Source organism: Nicotiana sylvestris, chromosome 4, assembly GCF_000393655.2.
Source record: "Nicotiana sylvestris chromosome 4, ASM39365v2, whole genome shotgun sequence".
Lineage (NCBI taxonomy): Eukaryota > Viridiplantae > Streptophyta > Magnoliopsida > Solanales > Solanaceae > Nicotiana > Nicotiana sylvestris.
In genome coordinates, this window is record NC_091060.1 from 149,450,458 (window position 1) to 149,461,939 (window position 11,482).

The 11,482-nt window shown below is 39.5% G+C and overlaps 1 protein-coding gene across 1 annotated transcript; it reads left to right on the top strand.

The window, feature by feature from the left end:
- Nucleotides 1-2,321: 2,321 nt before the first annotated feature.
- On the top strand, nucleotides 2,322-3,040 carry LOC138890332 (uncharacterized). The gene is made up of 2 exons (XM_070173711.1): nucleotides 2,322-2,633; nucleotides 2,729-3,040. Exons 1-2 carry the CDS (start codon nucleotides 2,322-2,324, stop codon nucleotides 3,038-3,040), a joined length of 624 nt encoding a protein of 207 aa, XP_070029812.1.
- Nucleotides 3,041-11,482: the final 8,442 nt, after the last annotated feature.

An 11,482-nucleotide genomic window follows, 5' to 3' on the forward strand; every position in this document is an offset into this window, starting at 1 on the left:
TAATGGGAGGGAGATAATGTAGTGCCTAGAGGCCGGTTTATTTCCTACCTTAAGGCCGCGAAGATGATCAAGAAGGGGTGTATCTATCATTTAGTTTGGGTTACAGACACCAATGCTGAGGCACTTAGCCTTGAGTTTGTACCAGTTGTGAATGAATTTTCGAATGTCTTTCCAGATGAGCTCCCTAGGATTCCACCAGACAGGGAGATTGATTTTGGGATCAATGTGATACCAGGCACAAAACCTATATCAATTCCACCCTACAAAATGGCATTGGCAGAACTGAAAGAGCTAATGGAACAATTGAAGGATTTGCTAGAAAAAGGGTTTCATTCAACCGAGCGTATCACCATGGGGCGCACCAGTCTTGTTTGTAAGGAATAAAGATGGGTCATTGCGGATGTGTATTGACTATCGACAACTCAACAAAGTCACAATCAAAAATAAATACCCTCTACCAAGAATATATGACTTGTTTGATCAACTACAAGGTGCTACGTGTTTCTCAAAGATTGACTTGAAATCCGGGTATTATCAATTGAAGATAAGGGAGAAGGATATTCCAAAGACGACTTTTAGAACTCGATATGGGCACTTTGAATTTATGGTGATGTCCTTTGGGCTAACAAATGCCCTGACAACTTTCATGGATCTTATGAATCTAGTCTTCAAACCTTTTCTAGACTCCTTTATGATAATATTCATTGACTATATTCTTGTGTATTACCGAAGTCGGGAGGACCATGCTGACCATCTAGGGTAGTTTTGCAGACTCTTCAACAACATCAATTGTATGCAAAATTTTCAAAATGTGAATTTTGGCTTAAATCTGTCGCGTTCTTGGGTCATGTTGTTTCTAGGGAAGGAATTATGGTTGATCCTCAAAGGATTGAAGCAGTGAAGAATTGGCCTAGGCCTACCACTGCAACAGAGATTCGTAGTTTCTTGGGTTTGGCTGGGTACTACAGGAGATTTGTGGAGGGGTTTTCTACTCTTGCCTCTCCATTGACTAAATTGACCCAAAAAACAGTTAAGTTCCAGTGGTCAGACGCTGTGAGAAGAGCTTCCAAGAATTGAAGTCAAGATTGACTATAACACCGGTACTAACCCTGCCAGAGGGTACAGGGGGATTTGTGGTGTATTGCGATGCTTCAAAGATCAGGCTCGGCTGTGTGTTAATACAGCACGCCAAGATAATAGCCTAAACTTCTAGGCAACTCAAGAATCATGAAAAGAACTATCCAACTCATGACTTAGAGCTTGCGGCAGTGGTGTTTGCGTTAAAGATTTGGCGACATTATCTATATGGGGTCCATGTGGATATATTCATGGACCACAAGAGCCTTCAATATATTTTCAAGCAGAAGGAGTTAAATCTGAGGCAAAGAAGATGGCTAGAGTTACTCAAAGATTATGACATTGATATTCTCTATCACCCGGGAAAGGCTAATGTTGTGAAAGACGCTCTTAGTTGAAAATCTATGGAAGTTTGGCTCATTTAGAGTCATGTCAGTGACCATTAGCTAGGGAGGTTTACCAGTTGGCTAGTTTGGGAGTTCGCCTTGCGGACTCTAATGAAGGAGGGGTAATTGTGCAGAATAGGGCTGAATCATCGCTTGTGGTGGAGGTGAAAGAAAAGCAATTCAATGATCCATTATTAGCACAACTGAAATAGGGGATTTACAAACACAAGACCAAAGATTTTTCCCTTGGCATGGATGATGGTACTCTGCGATACCAAGACCGCTTATGTGTTCCTGATATTGACGATCTTCGGGGAAGGATCATGGCAGAAACTCACACTTCCAGGTATTCCGTGCACCCAAGTTCTACAAAAATGTATCATGATCTCAAAGAAATTTATTGGTGGAACAACATGAAGTGTGGTGGACTTTGTGACAAAATGTTTGAATTGTCAACAAGTGAAGGCCGAACATCAAAGGCCCGGTGGATTGGCTCAAAGCATAGAACTTCCAATGTGGAAATGGGAGATGATTAACATGGATTATATGGTAGGGTTGTAGCGCACTTCGCACAAGTTTGACTCAATTTGGGTAATCATGGATCGACTCACGAAATCAGCGCACTTCTTGCCAGTTAAAGCTACAGATACAGCGGAATAATATGCTCAGTTTTATATCAAAGAAATAGTCAAGTTGCATGGCAGTCCAGTCTCGATCATTTCAGATTGAGGGGATCAGTTCACAACCAACTTTTGGAAGATATTTCAGCAAGGTTTGGTCACGAAGATAAATCTTAGCACAATTTTTCACCCCTAGACTGACGGGCAAGCAGAGCGGACTATTCAGACGCTTGAGGACATGTTGCGTGCTTGTACTCTTGATTTCAAGGGTAGTTGGGATGACCATTTTCCACTCATAGAATTTGCTTACAAAAACAACTTCCAGGCTAGTATCCAAATGGCACCATTTGAGGCATTGTATGGTAGGATATATAGGTCTCCCATTGGGTGGCACGAGGTTAGAGAAGCAGAATTGATAGGGCTGGACCTCGTGTATCAGTCCATGGAGAAAGTCAAGATTATTAAGGAGAGGTTGAAAACTGCTCAGAGTCACCAAAAGTCTTACTCGGATGGTCGTCGTAGAGATTTAGAGTTCAAGGAAGATGATTGGGTATTTTTGAAGGTTTCCCCTAGAAGGGAATCATGCGGTTTGGGAAGAAGGGAAAATTGAGTTCGAGGTATGTTGGACCATATAAAATCATTCAGAGGATTGGTCAGGTGGCATACAAGCTTGAGCTGCCACCCGAGTTGTCATTGGTACATCCGATCTTCCATGTGTCTATGTTGAGAAGGGTAGTAGGAGATCCATCTACCATTATGCCGGTTGAAACTATTGAGGTTAATGAAGAGCTGTCGTATGAAGAATTTCCAGTTGCTGTTCTTGATAGGCAAGTTCAGAAATTGAGAAATAAGGAAATTACATCCGTGAAAGTGTTATGGCGGAACCAGCAAGTTGAGGAAGCCACTTGGGAAGCCGAGGATGAAATTAAAAAGAAGTACCCACATTTGTTTGAATAGTCATGAAATAGCTCTTATGCATTTAGCTCCTATGAGCTATTATCTTTTGATTTGATCTATGTAAAACAGTTTTGTTTTGTTTTGGTTATATATATGTTGCCTATGCAGCCATGGTTAGTATTGTACGAGTTATGTTATGCCTACGGGATGTGTACCTACTATTATGATGTGTTTCTGGGGTTCTCTGATAGGTGGATAAGGCCCAGATACAATGGAAACTCTGGCGAAATTTTTCAAAATTCAGGGAGTTAGCCAAATTTGGAGACTAATAGTATGCTTAGGTTGAGAAAAAATCAGAAGGTTGCATAAGAGATTGCTAATAAGCGAACCTTGATCCTCATTCGAGGACGAATGATCTTAAGTAGGGGAGGATGTGACCCCGTGAAAATTTCCACTGTAAACCCGAAAGCTCATAGTGGCAATCAGGATCATGTGTTAGAGATGCGTAAAATTCTTCACGGCGAGCAAGTTCAGACCCTTTAGAACTGGTCTCAGCATTAAAAAGTCAAGGAATAATGTTTTCCAGAAAAGTGTGTTTTTGTGGTCGAAAATGCAGTCGCATAACGGCTATGCAAACTGCATAGTCAACGCAGAGTGAAGTAGTGTGTTGGCCAAAATGATGTCAACTATGCGGCCAATTATGCGATCGCATAATCGATATGTAGGCCGCAAAGTCGTTGCATAATTCCCTTGGGATTTTGTAAGGGGCAGTTCTGCGGTGCATTATGCGACCGCAGAACGGGTATGCGGACCGCATTTCTGCCGCATACCCAGACAATATGTTCAGGTTTTGGGGAGAATTCTTGCGGTCCATTATGCGGGCCGCATGTCAGCTTTGCGATCGCAGATCCGAGTCGGGGCTCGAATTTTCTAAATTTTAAACCCGACCCCTTGTCGTTAAATCCTGTGCAAGAGCTCATTTTGAGCCCATTTCCTGACACTTTTAGAGAGAGAGAGAGAGAGAGGGGTCTAAGAGAGGGGAAGTGCTTCCAACAAAATTACTCCATGAATCCTTGTTGAATCTTTGAAGATAATCAAGTGAGGTACCTAAACCATCATCCCAAGAGGTAAGGATTCATCACCTCAGCTCTCATTTTTACACATAGCTATAAAGGGTCATTGGTGAGGTAATTCATGGGGATAAGGGGGTTTGGATTGCATGCATATGTTCTTGAAGAGTATAAGGAATTATAAAAGAGGAGGCATGGGTAATGGACTAGTGTAATCTTGCATAAAATAACCATAAGGCGTTAATGAACACTAAATGCTCGGTAAAATGCTCAAGAGATCTTAGATTATGATCTTTTCTTGATTATGAGTTAAATTGTTCTATATTGCTTAAATAGATTGAGGTGCGAACATTCCGGAACGTATAGGATTAAGGAAAGCTTGGTTGAGGTATGTATGGCTAAAACCCCGTCTTTTAGAAATTGAGCTTCATCGGCGTTTGTGTGAATATGGTAAGATTAAAGCTGAATTGTTGCATTGCTTGTTATTTTACATGAATTGATGTTGTAACCGTATATGCGTGAAAAATATGTCTCAACATGATTAACGTGCTGTCTTGATAACTTGAAAGGGCAAGGATATGAGTTATGTATTGAAATACTTGGACTTTAAATTGAAATTGAAGCTGCGCATGTTGTGCCATCTATGTGAAATCTCCTCTATGCCTACAATTTTAATTGCTCTTGTGCGCACTTATTATCCTAAATTACAAATCTAACATTGAATGTGGGAACGATGTAAAAAATGCGTCCTAGTTCCAAGTATAATGTGATAAGTTGTGGTCCCAAGTGCCTACAAAATGATATATGTGAAACAAAGTGATTAATGCTAAGGGAACAATGCCTTGGAAAGGCGGCCTAGCCGATCAGGCCGAGATCCGACTCTGCCTAAAAATAGCAGTAGTTTTGTGAATGAATTCCGGAAAGGAAATTGAGATTGTGATTGAAATATATGCCTCAAATGAGGCGACCTAGCCGATCGGGTCGAGATCGGACTCTGCTCAAGATAGTGGTTAAATAATGAATAGTGTGAAATGCCCCAAACTAAAAGCTATGTAAAAATGATGTGGAAGTTGTATGATTCTTTTATTTGATAGTATGGTGATCGTCTAAAGCTTGAGTTATACTTGTGATTTTTTATTCTTGTCTGAAAGTTCTTTCTAACCAGATGGTATTTAGTTATACATACTAGTACTATTCCATGGTACTAACGTCCCTTTTACCCGGGGCGCTACATTTTTAAATGAATGTAGGTGGCTCTATTGCAGATAGTGCGGGTCGCGCGTAGCGGAGTACCTTCTTCTTGAAGTCTTGGTGAGCCACTTTTTTCTTCGAGAGGTTTTATTTCACATCTTTTGTTGTAGACTTCTACTTTTGAGGTATAACTGGGGCCTTGTTGCCGGCATTGTCATAACTTGTCTTTTCATCCTTCGAGGCTCCGTAGACATATGTGTGGGTTATGTACGAGCGTTGGATGGATCTGCGAACTATGATGTAATTCTAATTCTCGCATTTCAAAAGTGTACTTGTATGGAATCTTGGAACTTATTGACGGTCTAATGTTGTGATTTAAAATGAACTAACGATGTAGAATGCACTATCTTCCCTCGTCTAAATAAATGAATGAAAGCATGGTTTCCTTATTCGTATCGAGTTTGGTAGGAAGTGTTTGATAAGGCTTGCTCAGTTGGGTTTTCTTGATTGAGCACCGGTTGCGCCTCCCGAGGTTGGGGCGTGATAGCAGCCCTCCAAGCACAGGTGCGAGTCCGCACCTCCGAAAGTCCTTCTGCATCTGTGCTCCGCAGATCACCCATCCAAACTCCACTTCTGCGCATCCCTAGCTTGCACCTGCGATGAACATTCCGTAGGTGCGATTATATCAGTAGATGACCAACTTCAGCAATCTCCCAACTTCAACTCTTGATCCGCCAACCACCCAGAATCAATCTGAGGACTCTGGGACCTCAACCAAACATACCACCAAATCCCATAACATTATACGCACTTAGTCGAGCCCTCAAATCACCTCAAACAACATTAAAATCATGAATCACACATAGATTCAAGCCTAATGAACTAAGGAAATTCCAACTTCTTCAAATAAAGTTGAAACCTATCAAATCATGTCCGAATGACCTCAAATTTTGCACACAGGTCACAAATGACACCACAGACCTACTCCAACTTCCGGAATGCTAATCCGACCATGATATGTCATAAAACAACAGTAAATCACAAATGATCAGTAAATGGGAGAATGACGCCACAACTCTCGAAACGACCGGCCGGGTTGCAACAATACATTATTATATAATATTATACATCATTATAAAAAATTTAACTTCGTCTTCTTTCTTGCGTCTTTTCTAAAATTTAACTCAAATCTTGCTCAAATCTACTCTAAATCACTTCAAATTTAAATTTTAAACTCCTTTTGATGTTTTCAATCAATTGGAGAAACACCCAATCTTAACAACTGTCACACCTCCTTTTTGCTACATCCTAAAAGGGTATAAGGGAGTTTTTTCCAACTTAAATGACAATCGAAATGGGATTTACAGTTCGCGAACACAGAAATCCGGGTAAGGAATTCTGTTAACCGGGAGAAGGTGTTAGGCATTCTCGGATTCTGTGGTTCTAGAACGGTCGCTCAACTGTTATATTTAGCCTATTTACTTGATTTTAATATATCTTTTAGCCTATGGTTCAATTTTAACTTTAAAACCGCTTTTATTTAAATATTTTTTAGGAAGATTAAACGTCACATAAAACGCGTCTTGAACCACGTCACATAAATGCACCCGCGGTCCACGACACATTTTATTTAACGTTTTTGAGATTTGGATTTGGGTCACATAAATGCACACCCGAATTTAAAAAAGTAACTTAAATTATGCGCCTAAAGCACTGTTTAATACCTAAATTCGAGATCAATCACAAAAGTTTAAAAATTATGAAAATGGTTTTTGGTGGTCAATTTACTAACTAAATTAAACTGGGTTTACTAATTAAAATGAAGATGGTACCAATCTAAGCAGTTCTTAACTTAAATCAAATCTTCACCAAATTTTCCGAGCTATTCTGCGTTTGAATCAGCGACTTGGGAATCCCAAAATAGTTTTTTGCTCATAGGTTAAACTCAACAACTAATCAATGAACGGAATATTTACATCACGTGCTAGGCTAGAAAAGACAAATAATTAAATCACTAAATCGATAATTAAGCTAAAAATACTTGAATAATCACAATTTGCTACAATGATAAGCATAAGATAATATCACAATGACAACTATTCTGAAAAATAACTTTTCTAAATCAACGTTCATTTTTTAAATCATTACGACAAATAGCTATTCTAGCAAATGTGGCTAATGGATTTCGATTCAACTCATGCCAAACCCTATAGCAAGCCATCGAAATTTGGATCTATCAACTGTATACAAAGAAAACTATGAAACTGATACACTATGTAATTCTGCAATTAGAGTGCTGTATTGGCTTCTTCAGGGAGAACTTCGACCAACTGGTGGCCAAATCCATCCATCCGCCATATCTCGATGCCATTTTAAGCACAAATCATCAGTTAAACAATAACACCCTAAAAAGTGTGAGGAACTAATTAACGCTACACTGTAACAAGTTAAATTAGTTTCAACAGACGTAGAACAAAGACCAACAAAGAATGAACACTAAACAATTTAAAGCATACTGAATATATGGACCAACCATGAACAACACAAAATCAAGTAAGACATTCGAACCGTACCAGTAAAGCAAACATCTATATATCTATAAGGTATCAGTATTGAGCAAACAGACTACACATATGGTGAAGTATGTAAAACATCAGTTTACAATTATCCCTTCAAGTTTATGACTATAAGATAGAAACAAAACGTACCTTAGTGCAAAAATTAACTAGAGAAGATAAGTAAGGGCCTGAAACTAGATGAAGACTCAGAATTCCAGCAAAGGAAACAAACAGCATCAGATGTTTTTCAACAATTGACACAGCCTCTAAGTAAAAAATATGAAAACTTCACCCCTCGAACTTGAACAATAGCTTTCAAAAGCGACGAGCTTTACTCAAGTCAACTTCACTTGAACGAAAACCAGAGAAGGAAAATGGAACCTTTTTTTTTTTTGAAATTTCAGATTTATGAAGCAACTAAGAACAAACGAAAAACTGGAGAAATTTTAGCATTTTTCTTTTAGAAGCGAGTAGAAGACGGAAATAATAAAACCTAAGAAAACTCAGAACAAAACCTCTATTTTTTCTTTCTCTGATTTTTACCCTCGAATTCTCCAAAATTCTCCTCCTCAAATCTCTGAAAACCTCACTATATATACTCGACTCTCGAAGCTTCTCAGCTCTTCTCCAAGAAATCCCTAAATTTTATCCCAAAATCCGAAAAAACATCAAACCCAACCTCACATGGAACGAAACTTGGACAAATGGAAGGTGTGGATATGATTTCTCACATCCAACCGCTTCCATTTACCTGAGATTCATCCCCCGAAATCAAGAGCGTGTGAAAAATGGCTAAATGCTGAAAATATTCTATCAAAGACGGTTATGCCACGTTGGAGAGAGAGGAGGAGACCATGTGTGTTGAGTTTGGGGGACGAACTTGTCTGAAAACTCAGACGAGTTGAGCGAGCAGAAACGAGCTTGGGGGAATAGCAGCGGCGTTTTGGGTTCTTCACAAATTAGGGTTCTAATTGCCTGTGTGTTATAATTAGAATTGTCTAGTAAGGGGGGGGAGGGGGAACGGGGCGGGTCATGGTTAGGTGGGTTTGGGTGTTAGCTGGGTTGATCCTACCGGACTAGGCAGGTTTAGTGGCGTTGGGCTCAGCTTTGGGGGTGGGAAATTGGCCCAATTGGCCCCTTTTTTCTTTAAAAAAAATAATCAACCCCTTTTTCCTTTCAACCTTTCTTCTTTTTTTATTTTCTTTAATTAATAAAACTCTAACATAAATTCTAATATGCAAAATTAAACTCATAATCTATTGTATTCAAAAACTAATTACTCCTAGATTAGAAAAAGAAATTGCTAATTTAAAACCAAAAAGCTAAAAATGCAAAAATAAGCCATTTTTTGCGATTTTTATTTTTTTAATGAACCAACTAACTTACTAATTAACCTAAAATGTAAAATTAAGTCCTAAATGCAAATGCGTGATATTTTTTATATTTTTTTCATGATTTAAATAAAATACATGCACAGACAAATGCAAACAATAATAAAAATGCTACGAAAATCCACGAAATTACAAACAGTGGAAAAAATTATTTTGTTTTGAATTTGTGGGAGTAATTCATACATGGCAAAAATCACGTGCTCACAGCTGCCCCTCTTTTCTCGGAAACACGAAGAGTTTTCGTGCAAAGATAAAGTGAGCGAATACGAGCGATTTTTGCCCATTTGCATACTACGTGGGAAGCATTTTTGAAAGATTTTGACTGCACCCTGCTTCCGAGGTTGCCTACATATCCTTGGCTATAAAGGAATCAGGTCAGTGTAGTTCGGGAAGTTTAGGTAGCAGGGACTACCATGAAGCTGTGATTTCACTGTTGCTGCTGCTGTTTACTGAACTCCTTATTACACCATGAAAAAATAAAAGAAGCTAGACTAAACTATGATCTATGCATTACAAAAATCCTATGTATGTCCTCAAACTCGATCTTGTAATTCCTGCTTCCTTGTTGACTTGTATTTTCTAGATGAAGTCCCTTTGTTGCTGACTTGAATTGTGATCTGAGACACTTTCCCTTTTCTCCAGGTGGGCGCCTGATTGCTGAACTCGAATTATAATCTGAGATGCTTTCCTTTTCTCCATGTGGATGACTGATTACCGACACTTAAATTGTTTCCCTTCCTTAAAACTTGTGTTGTTCTCCCTTGATCTCCAGGTGGTCACCTGATTACCAAAACCTTAGCTGTACTCCCTTACTCTCCAGGTGGGCTCCTGATTACCAAAACGTTGAACTGTATTCCCGTGCTTTCCAGGTGGGCGCCTGATTACCAAAACTTGAACTGTGTTTCGTGCTTTCCAGGTGGGCACCTGATTACCGAAACTTGAACTATATTCCCGTGCTTTCTAGGTGGGCTCCTGATTACCGAAACTTGAACTGTATTCCCGTTCTCTCCAGGTGGGCTCCTGATTGCCAAAACTTGAACCGTATTCCCGTGCTCTCCAGGTGGGCGCCTAATTACTGAACTTGAACTATATTCCCGTGCTTTCCAGATGGGCGCCTGATTGCCAAAACTTTAACAGTATTCCCATGCTCTCCAGGTGGGCGCCTGATTGCCAAAACTTTAACTATATTCCCGTGCTCTCTCCAGGTAGGCGCCTGACTGCTGAACTTGAATTGTATTCTCGTGCTCTCTAGGTGGGATCCTGACTGCTGAACTTGAATTGTATTCCCGTGCTCTCCAGGTGGGCGCCTGACTGCTGAACCTGAATTGCTTCTCCCTGTTCTCCAAGTGGGTACCTGATTTCAACAAAAATAAACAAAACAAAGAAAATTTTTCTGCCCCAGTTTGGTAGCTGGGCACATATGTGAGTGTTAAACAGAATCATATTACCAAATATTACTAAGAGTTTGAATGCTAGGTCCTATTATCCAGAGGGGTCCTGACAACTCTTAATTAAACGACAAATTTAAATCTAAGTTATATCTTCTAAAGGTGTGACTTCCGCTAAATCTTGTTATCTAAGAAGGTCTTAAATTACACCACATTATCCAGGAGGGTCCTGAAAATAAAAAATCAAGTATTATTTTAAAAATGACAATTTTTGCGGCTGAATTACACTATCCTACAATAGAGCTTATGGTAAATCTTGTTATCTAATGGAAGTATTAAACCTAAGTCCCATTATCTAGGAGGGTCTTGAAATCTCCTAATTGAATCCTATCTTAAACATGCTAACTTTGAAACCAACTTATATTTCTTGAAGTGCATTTATGCTAGATTTTTCTACTTGTGATTGTTTCGATTTTAAACTAGGTCCCATTTTCCAGGAGGGTCCTGAAAATTTACGGTCAAACCTGTCTGGTGCTTGCCTTTCCTTATGGAGGGTTTCTCCGAAACAACGAAACTTTCTGCCCCTGTTTCAATCAAATAAAAATCTTGTCAGTTTAAAATGTGGTGGTTAGTTGGTGGCATTCTTGCTGAAGGTCTCTTCGCTGCCGTGCTTTGTTTTGACTGGCTTCCCTGAACAAGCCCTGAATCGCTTGACTTTCTGACTGACTTTCAACCCACATGACCTTGGATGACCCGAGTGTTCTATACCGAACCGTTGTTTTACACCTCCGCCCCCTTTATCTGAACCTCTGCATCTCCCATGAAATTACTAAATCAATCCGCCGATGGAACTTTCGCTGGCACTTTATCTCCCACTTTACATCATACTATCTTTGGTATGTTC

Coding starts and splice junctions, on each gene's coding strand:
- LOC138890332 (XM_070173711.1), top strand. CDS start 2,322: ATGTTGCGTGCTTGTACTCTTGATTTCAAGGGTAGTTGGGATGACCAT. Junction 2,634..2,728: donor AGTTCAAGGAAGATGATTGG/GTATTTTTGAAG, acceptor AAAATCATTCAG/AGGATTGGTCAGGTGGCATA.